Source organism: Emydura macquarii, unplaced genomic scaffold (assembly GCF_026122565.2).
Source record: "Emydura macquarii macquarii isolate MOO-44397 ecotype Brisbane River unplaced genomic scaffold, CSIRO-AGI_Emac_v2 contig_2834, whole genome shotgun sequence".
Taxonomy (NCBI): domain Eukaryota; kingdom Metazoa; phylum Chordata; order Testudines; family Chelidae; genus Emydura; species Emydura macquarii.
Window position 1 is genome coordinate 2,765,806 of NW_027132971.1, and position 18,749 is coordinate 2,784,554.

An 18,749-nucleotide genomic window follows, 5' to 3' on the forward strand; every position below is an offset into this window, starting at 1 on the left:
ATTTCTTTTAAGGTTTAGTATGAGTAGTTCTGTGTGCACATTACTTTAATATACTGATAGGGGTGTGGCATTTGCATTTGTGTTTTATAACAGCAGTGTAATTTTAAGAGGGGAGAAGGAAGTAGATAGTGGAGAATATAAACCATGGAGGAAGACGTAAGCAGGATGTGGAACAGGATATAACAACTGTGCCAATTATCAAGATGTCCCAGATCAAAGATCATTATGTAGCATCAGAGTGGTTTGCATCGATCCTGCCATCATTTGCCACCATGCCTGTGAATTGTGCAGTGGGGTTTATAGGATGGGTGCCACGACCTTCTAGAGACACCTTGAGAAACCCCCACCATGAACTGATTGCAGAAGCTATGCTACAGGATCAAGGTAATGCTAGAGAATGGCATAAGCAGGCAATACCAGCACAAGTATAGCAGGCACCCATGGCACAGTAGGTGACCATGGAGGGTGAAAAGAATGGCATGAATATAGCGTACAATCAAATGTGATGGTGACATTTGTCAGCCAACACTTGCCTCTATCCTTCATACTGTCATAGCTATAAAAAGTATAATAAAATAATAAAACCCAACAGGAGAAGCAGGAGTAGATTTAGACCTATTTTCCAGCCAGGATCCAAATATGCATATCCAAATACAAAAGCATCCCAGCCAAGAAAAGTCTTTATTTAAGCTGCGTATCTGAAATCTGCCAAAAGGGGACCAATTCAAGCATAACTGATGCCATTTGCAATTGCCGTACTGGAGAAGAGAAGTTAGCAGGACTTGTGTAAACTCTGAAATAATGTAAGCTACTGATTTAGCCAAACAAAAATGTCAGGGTTTTTTCCGGCAAATATTGGTAGCTCTGCACAGCTCTGCTGACCACACTTTCCCAGTACAATATTGCCAGTGTTTAGGAAGGGGTATATAACGGGGTATTTGATCAAGGGACAGAACCCAAAAACAAGGGAAAGTTGAGTCCTCTCTAGGATGTCAAATACTCATAGTAGCCCCAGAATACACATAAACAAGTTAAAAATTCATATCATACATGAGCAGGTGATCTGTTCTCAGCTTTACATAGCTGAAACCTCTTTACCTGCTCATTTGACGTGGAGACCAAGTGAAGTGATTAGAACTGGCTCAGTTTATACTGTATATCTACTCAGGTTACATAGTAATAATACCATTCAATACACTTATATAGTATAAATTGTCCCCAAGAATGCATACACACATAAGCACCGCACATACACACACCGCTATGTACTGTGTGTGTGTATTAGGGCTGTCAATTAATCACAATTAATGCATGCGATTAATGCAAAACAAATTAACTAGTTTTTTAAGTCACAGTTAATCGCAGTTTTAATTGCACTGTTAAACAATAATAGAATACCAATTTAAATTTATTATAAATATGTTTTTCTACATTTTCAAATATATTGATGTCCCTTACAACAAAGAATACAAAGTGTACAGTGCTCACTTTATATTATTATTTTTATTACAAATATTTGCACTGTAAAAAAGATAAAAGAAATCGTATTTTTCAATTCACCTCATACAAGTACTGTAGTGCAATCTCTTTATTGTCAAAGTGCAACTTAAAAATGTAGAATTATTTTTTTTAGATAACTGCACTCAAAAACAAAACAATATAAAACTTGTCTCGCTTGCTGAGAAGATCAGAGGGCAAGATGGTAAGGCTACAGAACAAAATCTCTCTTATTACCAATGCATAGTTCAATGATGCTTCTAACTATTTTATTCCCATCCAAGATGATAAAGATAACTTGGGTATGCAAAAGATCTGCAAAGCACGGTATTATCGCTCTGCATAATCAGCCATGGCAGCAGAGAGGGAGAAGTGACACAGAAGTGGGTAAGAAGGACAAGAGATGGGGTAGCTAATCTGCAGCTTAACCTAGGCAATACCAAACCCTTGAATGGAAAGAGAGGCTCCTATCCTGACTGGGAACTTTGTACGCAACCATACTACTACTAATAATAATAATAATTAGCTCCACTAGATAATTCTGCTCATAGAAGAGTCACAGTCAGACTTTCAGATCCCTGGGTACATGTGCACTATCTGATAAAATACACAAAACACTACATCATTACAGTGTGGAAACTCAAGCAGAAAAGTAAACACTAAATCCCATACATCAGTATTTCCCTTGACATCTTTGTTGGTCATATTTACAAGACTTTCTACAGGAATCTCTAGTTTTGGTGAGGCTGTAACTCACTCTACCTGCTCTGCACACACTCTCTTTCGGTCACCATAGCAACAATTTGCTGTTGACTCCAATCTCCCCTAGGGGTGTCATTATTTCAGGATAACTCCACCCTCCAGACATGCTGCTTCCTTGCTTAATGACTTTGTGAAATCCTGGCTTTTCACACAGATTTTCAATTAAATTAAAAGTAACAAAAATATTATTTTAAATTATTCACTCACTGTGTTAGAATTACACGCACATAAAAAAATGCTTTAATGGAGTTGTCCTATATTGTTTCTGCTATCTCAGTGACCTTGAAGTTCTTGAACATCTGTTTTACCCTTACCTTTTCCTGAAATATTTTAGACAGATGTAACTATAAAAAAAGTAATTAAGCTAAAAAATTCAAGCCCTTAATTCAATTACTCATATGGTTTCTGCCAAATTAAGACAGAAGCAAATGTGGTCAGATATTGATTTTTTGAAGAACTTTTACAAGAAACTCCTTAAAGAAACACAGGAACAAATCTACACAGACACACCCTCTGAGCCCCGACCAGGGTTATTCTATATTCTATGTGCTATCCAAGATCCACAAACCCAGGAATCCTGGACGCCCCATCATCTCAGGCATTGGCACTCTCACAGCAGGATTGTCAGGCTATGTGGACTCATTCCTCAGGCCCTATGCCACCAGCATTCCTAGCTATCTTTGTGATACTGACTTCCTGAGAAATCTACAATCCATCGGTGATCTCCCAGAAAACACCATCCTAGCCACTATGGATGTAGAAACTCTCTACACCAACATTCCATACAAAAATGGATTACAAGCCATCAGTTTGATGTATGTATGTATGTACGTATGATATGAGTTGTGAATAGACCTCATCTACCCTAACTGAATTGACTTTGTTAGCACTTGCTCTCCCCATTGTTGTTTCTTACCCTTGGATATGTATATATATACCTCCTATCTGTGATTTCCACTTCATGCATCTGACAAAGTGGGTTGCAGCCCACGAAATCTTATGCCCGCAGAAATTTGTTAGTCTTTAAGGTGCTACAGGACTCTTGTTGTTTTTGCTGTATATAGACAGCTACCCCTCTGAAACTTTACAAATAACTTGTTTCTTTATACTGGAGATTGGAAGTTCAAGGTCAAGCTGAATCTATCGCCCTAAATAAAGAAAAAGTCATCTGATTGAATTACCTGTGAAAAACAAAAATATCTTCCTATGTGACTTTGGGCTGGTCTACACTAGAGAGTTTTGAGGACAAAAGTTAGCTTTTGTTGACAAAACAGGGGAGGCGTGCAGAATAAAATGTTCCTCCCACTGATGTAACTCCCCTGCTAAGCCGACATAATAAAACCACCTCAATGAAAGGGGCAGGCTCTTGTCAGCTTAATTAGGGTGATGCAGTGTCAATGTAGACATTGCTCCAGCGGAACGGTGAAATTGACAAGAAAGCTTCCCGAAGAGCTGGACAGCTGGTCTCTGCTCCCGGCTGGGAATGGGACAAGAAGCCCAGACACCTGGATCCTTCTTCCGGGTGGGAGGGGGGAGAAAAGCCTAGACACTTCTCCACCTGCTCCCCACTGGGAGCCAGGGCAGCCTTGTCAATTTCATGGCTGAGCCCTGAAATTGAAATGGCTGCCCAGGGAGGTGAGAAGCTGGAGCAGCTGGACTCCATTCCCCAGGGGTGAGAAGCCCCAGGCAGCTTCCCCCTGGGAATGGGGAGGGGGAAAGCCTCAGGCTGCTGCTCTCAGCGGGAGGGGAGAAACCTGGGGCTGGCTCCTGATGGGGAATGAGGAGTGGGGGGGAGGATCCCACCGGGAGCCAGGAGCTCCCCACACTGCCCCTCTTAGGTGGGTGAAAGCGCTCCAGGTGAAGACGCTCTCCACCAACCCAATGAGGGTAGTGTGGCCATCTGCCACCGCAGTAATTACCTATGTTAGGTCGACTTATTTTTCTAGCGTAGACAAGGCCTTAGACTGTTTTGTTTTAGCTCATTTTTCATTCCTTTTATATTTTTTCTTATAGATGTGCTGCCCGCATTAAAAGGAACACTGTTACTAAGGAACTGCCATCGTCATGCCACCAGTAGTAAACAGAGCACTGTAATGTAGGCGCTGTAGGGAATGTAGGGAAAAAAAGACTGTTGTAAGTGTCTGTATTAGTCCTACACGTTAATACCTACACTGAACTCTGCACCCACTGAGAAGAGATGGTTGAGTTCACAGCTTATTGAAATACAGGCTAGAGCTGGGCAGGAAACAGCTTTCCAGTCCCAAAAAACTTTTGAAATTTTTTTTTTTAAATTTCCTGTTCCACATTGAAAGGCTCCAGTTTTATCCCTGTTATTCTCCATGAAAAATGAGCTTGAGAGAACCACCCCAGAAGAGCCTGTTGGTTAGGGCACTCACCTCTGATGTGGGTTCAAGTCCCTGCCCTGCCCTCACCACCAGGCTATTGGGTTTGCTGGGGTGGGTCTACATAAGAACATAGACCATAGGAACAGCCATGCTGGGTTAGACCAATGGTCCATCTAGCCCAGTATCCTGTCTTCCGCCAGTGGCCAGGGCCAAGTGCTTGAGAGGGAATAAATAGAACTGGTAATCATCAAGTGATCCATCCCATCGGCCATTTCCAGCCTCTGGCAAACAGCAGTCCCTGCCTATCCTGGCTAATAGCCAGTGATGGACCTATTGTCCATGACCTTATCTAGTTCTTTTTTGAACACACTTATAGTCTTGGCCTTCACAACATCCTCTGGCAAGGAGTTCCACAGGTTGACTGTACGTTGTGTTAAGAAATACTTCCTTTTATTCATTTTAAACCTGCTGCCTATTCATTTCATTTGATGACCCCTAGTTTTTGTTATGAGAAGGAGTAAATAACATTTCTTTATTTACTTTCTCCACCCCAGTCATGATTTTATAGACCTCTATCCTTCCCCCCTCTTAGTCATCTCTTTTCCAAGCTCAGAAGTCCCAGTCTTATTAATTTCTCCTCATACAGAAATTTTTCTATACCCCTAATCATTTTAGTTGCCCTTTTTTGTACTTTTGCCAATTCCAATATATCTTTATTGAGATGGGGCGACTAGATCTGTATGTAATATTCAAGATATGGGCGTACCATGGATTTATAAAGAGGCAATATGATATTTCCTGTTTTATTATCTTTCCTTTTCTAATGATTCCCAACATTCTGTTAGCTTTTTTGACCGCTGCTGCACATTGAGTGGATGTTTTCAAAGAACTATCAACAATGACTCCAAGATCTCTTTCTTGAGTGGTAACAGTTAATTTAGACCCCATCATTTTATATGTATAGCTAGGATTATGTTTTCCAGTGTGCATTACTTTGCTTTTAACAACATTGAATTTATCTGCCATTTTGTTGCCCAGTCACCCTGTTTTGTGAGATCTCTTTGTAACTCTTCACAGTCTGCTATGGACTTAACTATCTTGAGTAGTTTTATGTCATCTGCAAATTTTGCCACCTCATTATTTACCCCTTTTTCTAGATCATTTATGAATATGTTGAACAGTACTTGTCTAGTACAAACCCCTGGGGGCACCATTATTTACCTCTCTCCATTCTGAAAATTGACCATTTATTCCTACCCTTTGTTTCCTATCTTTTAACCAGTTACTGATCCATGAGAGGACCTTCCCTCTTATTCCATGACTTTGCTTAAGAGCCTTTGGTGAGGGACCTAGTCAAAAGCTTTTTGAAAATCAAAGTACACTACATCCACTGGATCACACTTGTCCACATGCTTGTTGACACCCACAAAGGAGTCTAGTAGACTGATGAGATATGATTCCCCTTTCTAAAAACCATGTTGACTCTTCCGCAACAAATCGTGTTCATCTGTGTGTCTGATAATTCTGTTCTTTGCTACAGAAATTGAAGTTAGCCTTACTGGCCTGTAATTGCCGGGATCGCCTCTGGAGCCTTTTTTAAAAATTGGCATCACATTAGTTATCCTCCAGTCATCTTGTACAGAAGCTGATTTAAATGATATGTTACATACCACAGTTGGCATTTCTGCAATTTCACATTTGAATTCCTCCAGAATTCTTGGGTGGATACCTAGTCCTGGTGACTTATTACTGTTTAATTTATCAATTTGTTCCAAAATCTCCTCTAATGACACCTCAATCTGGAACAGTTCCTCAGATTTGTCACCTAAAAAGAATGGCTCAGGTTTGAGAATCTCCTTCACATCCTTAGCCGTGAAGACCGATGCAAAGAATTCATTTAGTTTCTCCGCAATAGCCTTATCTTAGTGTCCTTTCGTATCTCGATTGTCCAGTGGCCTCACTGCTTGTTTAGCAGGCATCCTGTTTCTGATGTACTTTAAAAAATTTTGCTGTTACTTCTTGAGTCTTTGGCTAGCTGTTCTTCAAATTATTCTTTGGCTATAATAACTATATTTTTACACTTCACTTGTCAGAGTTTATGCTTCTTTTTATTTTCCTTAATAGGATTTAACTTCCACTTTCTGAAGGATGCCTTTTTACCTTTAACTGCTTTTTTTACTTTGCTGTTTGGCCATGGTGGCACTTTTTTTGGTCTTCTTACTATGCTTTTTAATTTGGGGTATACATTTAAATTGAGCCTCTATTATGGTGTCTTTAAAAAGTTTCCAGGCAGCTTGCAGGGATTTCACTTTTGACACTGTACCTTTTAATTTCTGTTTAACTAACTTCCTCATTTTTGTGTAGTTCCCTCTTCTCAAATTAAATGCTATCATGGTGGGCTGCTTTGGTGTTTCTCCCCTTCCCCACAGGGATGTTAGATTTTATTATGTTATGGTCACTATTACCAAGTGCTTCAGCAGGATCTGACCCTGTACTCCATTTAGGACTAAATCGGGAATTGCCTCTCATCATTTGAGTTCCAAGACTAGCTGCTCCAAGAAGCAGTCATTTAAGGTGTCAAGAAACTTTATCTCTGCATCCCCTCCTGAGGTGACATGTATCCAGTTAATATGGGGATAGTTGAAATCTCCCCATTATTATTGAGATTTTTATATTTATAGCCTCTCTAATCTCCCTGAGCATTTCACACTCACTATCACCATCCTGATCAGGTGGTCGGTAGTATATCCCTACTGCTATGTTCTTACTATTCAAGCATGGAATTACTATCCAGAGAAATTGTATGGCATGGTTTAGTTCATTTAAGATTTTTATTTCATCTGACTCTATACTTTCATTCATATATAGTGCTACTCCCCTACCAGTATGACCTATTCTGTCCTTCCGATCTATTTTGTACCCTGATATTATTGTGTCCCATTGATTATCCTCATTACACCAAGTTTCTGTGGTGCCTATTATATCAATATCCTCATTTAACATGAGGCACTCAAGTTCACTCACCTTGGTATTTAGACTTCTAACATTTGTATATAAGCACTTAAAAAACTGTCACTTTTTAGCAGTCTGCCATTATGTGGTGTAACAGAATGGGACTCTTTTTCATTTGACTGTTCCTTATTAGATCCTACCCATATTTTATCCTATTCCATCCTCTCCTCCCTACTAGGATATAGAGAATCTCCATTAGTAGATCCTCCCCAAAGGGATGTCTCTGTCCAAACAACGTACTCCTCCGCACCTGTTGGCCTTCCCCCAGCCCTTAGTTTAAAAACTGCTCTACGCAGTTATGGTCTCTCACAATCTCTTCTTTGGAACTGTGTAAATAATTATATATTCAGTGGACCATAGAGAGACTGTCTCTATAGCCTGGTGGTTAGGGCCCTTACCTGGGCCTTGAACCTGTGTCTCCTATATCCCTATGACAACAAATAGACCTGAAGAAGAGCTGTGTGTGAGCTTAAAAGCTTCCCTCTCTCACCAACAGCAATTGTTCCAATAAAAGATAAAACCTCACCCACCTTGTCTCTCTAATATACCGGGCTCAACATGACTACAACACTGCACACAATAAATATTTATTTATTTATACAAAGAGAAACAGTTCCAACAGGAGAGACAGAGACTCGCCCCAGAAGGCACAGTAATTCTGTAACGGTTCACATCAAGGGACTATCTATTCCATGTCTGACTTATTTTATTTACTTTCTACTTTAACATCACCTTCACCCTTCCCCGATACTTTTATACTTACTGAGCCCAACAGCTGTAATAAGCTTAATTGCTAGGTCTGGAATTTCACATTGGATAAAAAATGGCTCCAAAATATAGCGCCCAAATGCCAGGGATATCACCGCTGTGGCAGCAGGGCTAAGGTAAACAGAAAAAAAGAAAGAAAGAAAGAATCAATAAATCATGTTTAATTTACAACAGTGGATAAATAATATTCATGTAGGATCTGCACTTTAGAGTATCATCTTCATTATCAAAAAACTGAGTTCAATTTAATTGGTGTGTGTTTTTCCTAGCTGTGCTACACTTACCATAGTGTCTGAATTTAATGGAGGTTCTCAGGAGTACATAATCATATATGCTTTGCTCAGGTGCTACTGAACTCACATCATCACTTTTATCAGCATAGACTGACATATGACTTACCTGTTATAGCACAGTCAGAAATTACATGCACTGGAGATTTATAAACACAGTCCTTTATTCATTCCTTTTAAGTCAAATATGATCAGGTACCAGATAATAACCGATATTTAAACCCAACTTTATAGAAATTTATGTGGATAGAATTTTAATGTTTGCATGCATCTCATTCTTCACAGGGGAATTTCAACAAAGTTCAAAGATTCTGCTTTATTCAGAGAAGCACCCTAAAAATACTTACACAAAGGTCCTAGCGAATTTAGTCAGGATGAAACTGTGTTGCTAAACTGTAATTGTATATCAGCTTTTATGAACCATTTCTGCTTCCTGTCCTGGTCACAGGTCCCTTTCAACCCAGGAATATTCCCAAAGAAACTGAGAGTGCACTTATTGCACAATGAAATATGCAGAAAGAAAGTACAGAGATGGGTGAGGCGATTTCAAGAGCAGGAGGTAAATCACATCAATATATGTAGAAACAGTTTAATAAGGGATATGCTTCCTCTTCTTTTTAAGACAAAGGAGAAAGTTATTCAGAGGCCTAACCATTAAACCATTAAACCAATATTAATTTGCCCTGTTAGGTGTAGTCATGTGGCCCACTTAGTGGAGTTCCAGTAATTCCATTCACTATCTGTTTCTGGAAATATTATTTCCACCTCCTCAGACAGCTATTTGTGCTTCCATCACCTAGTTACAAACAATAAGGAGCTAATGACCAAGAATATATTTGATCTGACTCCCCTGTAGAAAGCTCAGCCCATACAGATTAATATTATAGTATTTTTACTTCCTCTTGTGGTCAAAACCAGGAAGTGCAAAAATGCTTGAAAATTAAAACAAAAAATTAAGTATTCTTCTTCTTCGAAGTCCAATAACAGTTTGATTCAGTCCAGAGGGCAGATGAAAATTTAGGTAATTTTGTTTTTAAACTGGTTCAACAATCCCTATCAGAGTATCTTTACAGAAGAGTCTTATAGACTGTAACAATGATGAAACTAACAGAAATTAAACAAGACTGTATTGAAATTACTCTAAAAACCTCTAGAATTTAAACAGAGAATAATAGTCTGTCTATGGAATTTAAACTATCCTTTAGAATGTAATACCTGATATCCCTGCAATAAAATTCTATGAGACAATTTAAACGTTCTATCGAAAGGTTATTATTGTCTATTAAATTCCAAGGGACTTTTCCATAAGGGAGCTGTGTCTCTGAAAAAAAAATATTTTCTTAATGTCGTGACTCAGCCAAAATAACATAGATTGTGTTGAATCAGACTATAAGCGAGCAAATGTCAAAACTATCTTTTTAACTAAGTTTCTGTGCTGACTAAGGGAGGGTTGTTGTTTGCACACACTTACCCCCACCCTCATACATGTGAGCTTAGCAAAAACACAGGGGCTGATTCTCTTCTCCTTTCCATGTCACTATATTAAGTGCAACTGAGTTCTAATTAACACAAAAGTAAGCGGGAAGAGGCTCAAGCACACCCAGCATTTAAATATGGTACAGTTTTCATCAGTTTCTTTGTACTGCTACAGATCAACCATCAGACCAGATCTTTTGAGTTTCCACACATAACTTCCTTCTTCAATTGCAATGTTTTCTTGCAGAACCTTACCTAATCTTTTTACAAAGCCCTCTTTTCAATTCTCTTGAAGAAACAGTGACAGTTAGCTGCACCGTCATAATTTTTACATCTCTGTTTTTCCTAAATTGTACCTGCAATAAATACTGTGGCTTAATGAGCACTTATGTGCTCCCATTTTTCTGTGGATTGTGCTATCAGCTGCAGTCCACAAATAAGAGAGCAGAGGATCAAAGTAACAATGCACTTTGCATTGTATTGCAAATGTGAAGAAAAGTTGACAAAGTACATACACCTTATGCGCATCTCTTGCTTTCAGTAGTAGGTAGAAAGAGAATTTATCACTTGTAAACAAAGGAAAGTAGCTACTATGCAGTGCAGATAGAAGGAGGAAAATTACTATCAGCACATACCACAGCTCTAAATCAATGCAGTATTTACTTTCAGTATGCCCTTGTCCAACCTGTGGTTTCCCTGACCTGTGTGGAAAGTAGCATTTTTTTCCTGAGACGATTTTATAACATAGGTCTAACATTCTCAGCAGGGGAGAGGGAGAGAGGGAAAGGAATATCCCTGAATGCACTGGTTATGGAAAGAGTGCTAGTGAAAGTCACATTTAAACACAACCATTGCTAGCACATTTTAATCTATTTAAATATCTCTTGGATTTGTAACACTGTAGCTGAAATGATATATGGGAGCAGGAAATGTTTATTCCTGATTGTGGCTGCTCCACTAATCTTTTGTTTTCATAATCCTGCAGTCTTTCAGAGGGAAGAGGGCGCAGCTGAGGAATGTGTGTGTAACTTTTCTGACTAAAGTCACTCCTTAGAACACAGATACATATTGGGTGGCTAGTTCTTTGTACAACAACAACCAATTAGTTCACAGCCATAGGAGTCAGGAAAAAAAAACTCCACATGGAATTTCAGCAACGTGATTCTGATAAGTTATAACAAGTATACCCCCATAGTTAGATTTACTGATTCAAGGATGGTCTGATTTAATTCTCACTCAGTGTTCATATTTATTTGGGTGTGGGGCAAGCTACGATGACGAATGTTCTCATGACATCATCAGGATATTGGCACATTTTAAATAAACTTTGGAGTCAGAATGAATTAGCATTAGTACTGCTTTTAACCAACTTAGTCTGTGCTAGAATTTGGATCCCTGCCTAATTATGTAAGTTAGGCAATGAGATCAAATAAAACATCTGCACTGCGATTAGCTTTCTGCGTTAAAGGAAGTAAGTCTTACTAAGGCAGGGCAGATTTGAAATGAATCTGAGGTGAATTGTTATAACTATAACATGGGTTTCTCACAGAAATAGTTCAAATAGAATTCAAGGGACAAACTTCCTACAATCAATTTGAATATGATAATTGATATCCATTTAAATTGTGGGTGTTGGTTTGATATAAAGACACTTATATTTTAAGGCTCCAACAGCATACACCCCGGTAGTACCAGTCACAAAGGAACACAATACGGCAGATTCTTGCCCCAAGTTAAATACTTAAGGACTTAAAGCTGCTTTACATGGGCAGCTGGGGATTCTCTTGGTTTAGAGTAATATTCTAGTGGTGTAAAGTTCCCATAGCCAGCTCAAAATTTCCCTCACCTCCAGAGAGGGGGAAATGTGGGGGCATGGACAGAGCACATGGTGCTCTGGAAAGCCATGGCCAGCTGAACAGATTTCTAGGGATATGTCTACACTACAGCGTAAGCCTAAGGTTCAAACTGAGGCTCAGTCTATCCTGTCCCCTTCCTTCTTACACACAAATTACACTGACCCAGGTCTTGGACACAGGATCTCAGGACCCCACAGGGGGTGGAGGGTCTGAGACTGAGGCAAACAAGGAACCAGGGTTCAAGCCCTATTGCAGGGGTGTCAAACTCACTGATGAAGACGGGCCAAATCCTCATAAAGTGCACTTCACAGGGGCCATGCAATACTCTCCGCCAAAAAATTTGGGCCATCTTCCCCTTTTCGGCAGCGAGGCATCAGCCCTTTTCGGCGACGGGACTTCGTGGGAGACCGTGTTGCCAGACTGCATGCATTGCCGCTTTAAGGGATTTCTCTGCATCCTGCATCAACACTTTAAGACATTTCACGGACTCTTAAACCGGCAATGCCGTAGGCAGAGAAATCTCTTTAAGTGCCAATGCCCTCACTTTGGGCAGCAGCACGTCTCAAAAAAACTGGCCGGACGTGGGCCGGATCAAAAAGGTTCACGGCCCACAGGCCGTATGTTTGACACCCCTGCCCTATTGCTTTGCTGTGTAGATGTAGTTCCACTGAACTCATGCTCTGGGAGTCTGTGAAAAGTATCCCACAATTCCATGGGCCAACTTCCTTTGTCCTCTGGACAGTCGAGTTTAGTGAACAGTCAAGTTTTCCCAAACTACACCATGGACAAAGGACTAGTGTGGCCACATTTTGGGAGGGTTGTTGGACTCAGGTACACAAATTGCAGTGTAGATGCTGAAGTCCCAGGTTGGGACCCAGAATTCAACAATTCCTAACCTGGGGTTACAAATGAGTGTAGATGGTCAACTCCTAAGGTCAGGGTTAGTCCGTTTTTTTTGGTCAAGGTCAAAATTTTTTGGTCAAGATATAATCAAGGGCCAGACTCCAGAAAAAATGATAAAAAATAATAATAATGATCATAATAAATAAAATAATAATAATAATAATAAAATGATTTCAGGGTCTGTTCAAAAGCCTCTGGCGGTCCGGATTTTGCCTGCGGTCTGCCTATTGACTACCTCTGCTCAGGGTCTGCTAACTCAAATTCCATTAAACCTGGGCTTACATTGTAGTGTAGACATACTCTAGACTATTCCTGTCTCTATTGAGGGAGGTAGAAAGATAGTTTAGAGCTACATTTGCAACCCTCCTCAACTATGCCAAGCCAGGATTCACTTCCACAAAGTTTACAGTATAAGTAGGCAGACAGCACATAACACACTGGGAGATCAAAAGGTAGGTCCTTCAGAGCCTTTTTAAATATAACGTGTGGGTATCAGCACTATTACTGACATGGCTGAGCCTTGTAAGTTTTGCAGAAGAACTGAAAATCAAGCAGCTGAATTTTTATAAAAACCAGTTAGTTCATTTTAAATAATTTTTCTCAAAAATATCTTGAAACCAAATTATCAGTGCTGGCAAAGAAAATAGAACTTGTAAGTGTCTTGAAGCAGAAATATTAAAAGAACACAGCTGGAAGATCAAAATCCACTTGATTATTTCTGTCCCCCCGCCCCCCTCCATATCTCTTTGTATTTGAAACTGCATTGGCAGCAGACAGAAAAGGTAAATAGAACCCTCAGTACACTTACCGTATTATAAGCAGTTCCACCCAGACTCTAACAAAAGCAGGCAATGGGCCAAACGCCTCCAGGATGTAAGTGTAGTGGCCACCAGATTTCTTGATACACGTTCCCAGTTCAGCATAGCACAGTGCGCCTATGGAAATGTGTTTAAAATGGAAATGTTGTATCACAAGACATAACCAATAATGTTTATTCAAAACTTTCATGATACATGAACATTAGAAACAGACTAAACAACAGAGCGAGTTATTTATTGAGTAATTATTTCTGACAAGGTTTGACATATTTCTTCAAATAATTTCTTCGCAGATACATTTTTCATTAGTACAATCAGCCCTGTAAGTGGGCAAATATTTGTGTGCAATTTATTCAATTATATATTTCGGTAACCCACTGAATAGGTAATTTCTCAATACCGTTTCTAATTATTCAACCACCTCTCGTGAACAGAGAGATGAAAATGCTATGTCATGCTAGCCTGTCTGGCTACCGACCAAACAATGACATATCTGCAAGGGGAGGGACAGGGTGATTCCCAACCTAACGAGACATACTCCTACTAAATCTCATTGAGCTAGCATGCTAAAAACAGAGCATAACAATGGCAGCACGAGCAGCAAGATGGGCCAGGATCTTTGACATGCACACAGCTGGGGCAATTAGTCCCTCCCGACGCTCATTCTGCTGTGGCTACATTCTATTTGTAGCATTCTAGCTAGTGCATCTCCTCAAGCTGGGGAATCCCACTACAGCCTCAAAAGTAGACATACCCAGCACTCTGTCACTAAGAGATATCCTTTGTTCAATCTCTGCTGAGATTACAATGGACTGGAAACTGTACTACATGTTCCCTGCTAGTGCTGAAGCACATTGATGGAGCAATGTCAGGAAGCGTGTACTGTTGATTCAGAGCTCCACTCTCTAGGACTGTCAAACTGTTGTGTACAATGCCTAGGAGCCCCACCCCTCCAAAACAGGTTGTTCAGTGCTTGCACATTACTGCATTTGTTCCTAGCTCTGGGAAACTTCATGGATTACTGGATTGCCTTAAGCACAGATGACTTCACATTTCCCAACTAAGAGGAATCTTTCAATATGTTAATACTGGATAAAATAAAAACAAAACCAGTTTTGTGGTATTACTTTAGGAGGTCTGGTCATGCAAAAGTGATTTGGTACACTGTGGAGGGACTCTTAGAGAAATGTACAGCACAATGATGACCCTTGGAAAGTTCCCTGAGGCTACCACATGCGTAATATGCATCCTCAGCTTTTAGAAGCATTCAGCAGCATGCTACACCATTGCATTAAACATTCTTAGCCATGTGCCATCCTTCCAGTCTTTATCTGCTTCTGGTGTTTAACAGGTCATTGCACAGTTGCAAAGCCAATAGATTCTCAGCTCCAGTCTACGGTCAGCATCAGTCAAGGAGAGATTTACCAGTACTAACAAATGCAGTTAACCCATTCGCTAGTGTGTGCACAGTTGCTGAGCAGCCTTTGGGAATCAATAATAAAGTGATATGGTATATAGTCTTATGATCAATAAAATATATGCAATTAAATGTTCCCTAATTAATATATGCCACTGTACTTATAAGGTATAACACACATTTGTCAAAAAAAACATCAACACATCCAGTGTTATGCAGAGACATGCATGCATATAATTATTGCAATACAAAAAACACCACAGAAATTATAATTTTAGAGATGGATTTGTAATTCAAAGGGCTTCTCTTCTGTTCTTATTCTGACATCAGCCCATTAAATCATATGTTTTAATGAAGAATACCAGGCATATTTTGTTTGTTTCATAAATAAAGTTTGGAAAACTTTGAGATTATTCAGGTTATCCAATAATCTATTAGGGTCACAGATCCTATCCGCTGACTGATTTTCTCTTGCCAAGTGCATCTGAAGAGATGTGGTATAGAATCAGTTTCAAGGTATCTACTGTAATGTTGCAATACATGTTTCACAGAAACCATCACTGATCAAATAGGTGATCTTTGTATGAGGTTTTACCACAACATGTAATGTAGGGGAAATCTCCATAATTTACCACATTTTAATCACTTACTCATATAACACATACCTATTAAAATATAGAGGGCTATGTTGAGGCAAGTACTATCTCTAGTTTAATCTAAAAGCCAGCGTCTCATAAGTAGGTTTCAAGTTTTGTGTTAGCTCTCACTTCACTTGTAGAAGAGTGTTTCGGTCTAAGGCAGAATCTCCAAGGTTCCACAGTAGATTTTTGTTATGCATGGGACTTTGGCATTCAAATAAGTAGTTCAGCTTTTGATTTTAACTTTCTTCAGCTGAACGTTTAGCTAAGGCCTTTTGTTCCTTCTTAGCGGCCAATGCCTCTTTTAATTCCACAGCCAGTTTACGCAGAGTGACATTTACATGGTCTCAAGCAGATGTGTGTTACTCAGTGCTTGCCCTCAATACCACCTGCCAGAAAACAAGTTGTCTGCCAGAAAATACATACCAGCAGTCAAAACCCTCAGTATGTGTTAGCTGCTAAATTCCATAACTTTTTGTGACTTGGTCTTTCATAGTGATATTGTGAGTTGATGAATAGAGTGAAAAAACAGTAACAAAGTTTTTCTCACTATCTCTCTTGCCAATAAAGATTTTGTCCAGCAGATGTTATTCAACTCGGAGCTTAAATCTAGCAAGTAGGGAACTGCATCAAGCTGTCTATACATTTCACAGGTGTTCAAACTGACTGGCCCATATCCGCAACTGCCGGCACCTTGCAAGCATGCTGCAAACTAACCATTATAGCTAGAACAAAAAGTCACAAATGCAACAAAGGATAGTTTCCCTCTCCTGTTACTTTAGGGACCCATAAGAAACATTATTTTGTCTTATAATATTTATAAAAAGCAACAGTACGGTTGTGTGTCACAATGCTTGTGAGAGAAATAATGCTGAATGCATAGTATTGTTCCATTTACAGAGCCTATCAAATAACAAAAAAATATCTGTAGCCTTATTGGTCCTCACATATCAGATTGGTCTGTGATATCCAATAGCAGGAGGGGAAAAATCCACCAGCTGCCCCCAAGGATCAATTATAAACTTTCACCAACTTACCAAACAGTGAGAGGATACCACATACTGTCCAGAGAATCAAGGACATTCCCACACTGCCTGTGTTCTTTAGGATCCCTTTGGGAGAGATGAAGATTCCTGCTCCAATGATAGTGCCAATTATAATGGATACCCCTCTCAAAAAAGTTACTTTCTTCTTCAGCACCACTTTGTCTTCTTGGGCTGGCTCTTTACTGTCCAGAGAGGGCAATCTGCCAATAGATTGCCCCTGCAAAGAGCTTCCATTAGAGACTGTGGAGACAGCAGGTTTCCTAAACATGCTACAATGTCACTAACACACTCAAGACAAACAAAGTTAAAAAAAAAAACTTTCTAGCAAGCACTCAAGGTTTTTTCCCCTCAAACTTTGTGCTCTCTTTCTAATTGCTCTCACTTTCTTTCTCTGCCTTTTGTTACCTCTCAAGCTGCTCCTGCACAAAGATACAACACTCTGAAGATGAATTTTAATATTCACTGCTGTATAAATACTACTTAGTAACACCTGTCCTTTCACGTTGTGAGCCAGTGCTGCTCTCTCATTGGAAACCAGCTCAGCTTCCGCATGGACTTGTATTTAAGCTCCTGTCTTACCAAGTTAGTCCTGCTGAATGATGATGCAAATTCTCCAGGTTTGCATCAGCCATCCGAAAAGGCTCTGGCATTACTCAGCATTTTTTTAAATGGTAGCAGCATGTTGCACAACTGACCTGAGCTTCTTAGGGAGAACAAAGCTCTCACTTGAAAGGAACTTTAACCAATCAGAAGGTAGTATATTACTGTCAACACACTCCCATATATTTAAAACAACTCGTAGTGAGACACAAAAGCCTATTTTAAAACACAAAGATCTTCAGCCAGGAAGAAAAAAAAATCAAACAGAATGCCTCACTTTTGGTTTTATTCCAATTTTTAAAAATCCTTTTAAACTAATATATGTTTTGTGGGTTTAAACTTTTCTTTTTTTAGTTGGTTGGTTTCTCCCAAATCTGTCCCTTACCTGGAAATTTACATAAAGACTACATACCTTTACATAAAGACTACATGTAATTTTTTGCTACCTTGTGTTGCCTAGCAACAGCCAAATCAGACTAGTGAAAAATCTAGGTTATTTCCACAGTACAGTAATTCTCACATGTACAAAGTTTATGGTATCTTTGTAAGTAACGCACAAATGAAAATACCCCTTCAGGTCAGGTAAGTACTCTTGTTAATATTTACAGCAAATTCTTTTAAGATCTGATAGAATGAGGTCAACATTTCAGAGCACTGAATTGTCACAATGTCTCAGAAACCAGAAACACTATCTGGTTTTCATGTCATCATAGCGCCTTCGTGAGTGGATTAACGAATCTGTACATTGATTTCTTGCTAACTCAGCTGAGTTACTTGATTTCAAACCAAAACATTAAGAGAAGAAAAAAAAAAAAGAATCTTTCATAAAAAAAAAATCACTAGTCCTCGAGGATTTATCATGGGACAGCCTGTACAGCCTGTACAGTTTATGCCAAAGGAAAAAAAAATCCTACGTAGTATGACTACTACAGCTGCTCATAGCTTTGGGGACAATCAGCATAAAGAGAAGTAATTATTGCCTCGCATGCTGTCTTTACAGTTATTGCTTAATTAGCTCTGAACAGGGGAGGGGGAAAGATATTAGCTAAATGTTTTGTCATTTCAGAAGAAGGCACTGAGCTCTAAGCACAACTTCTGTGCTTTTAAGTGTATCTCAGAAACAGTAGATATTAAAACATCATAGCAGCATTGTTTATACTGCAGTAGTAAAAGCTGAGTCAATGTTTTTAAACCCCCTATTTTTAGGGGTTATAACTTGTCTATAATATTTTGCACTATGATAAAACTAGGCATAAAAAGTCTGACTGCTTTCAATATACAGAGGAACAAACAAAAAATAGTTTTTATTTTTGGATATATA

General features: G+C 39.3%; 1 protein-coding gene across 1 annotated transcript in view; it reads right to left on the reverse strand.

Moving 5' to 3' along the window:
* Nucleotides 1-17,096, reverse strand: part of SLC7A11 (solute carrier family 7 member 11) — a 67,944-nt gene extending 50,848 nt beyond the window's left edge. Inside the window, exons 1-3 of the mRNA XM_067568036.1 lie at nt 16,820-17,096; nt 13,718-13,844; nt 8,380-8,495 (exon numbers count right to left, since the gene is read on the reverse strand). Coding sequence (XP_067424137.1) covers nt 8,380-8,495; nt 13,718-13,844; nt 16,820-17,096 — 520 coding nt within the window. The remainder of the gene's footprint in view (nt 1-8,379; nt 8,496-13,717; nt 13,845-16,819) is intronic.
* Between the last annotated feature and the right edge of the window lie 1,653 nt (nt 17,097-18,749).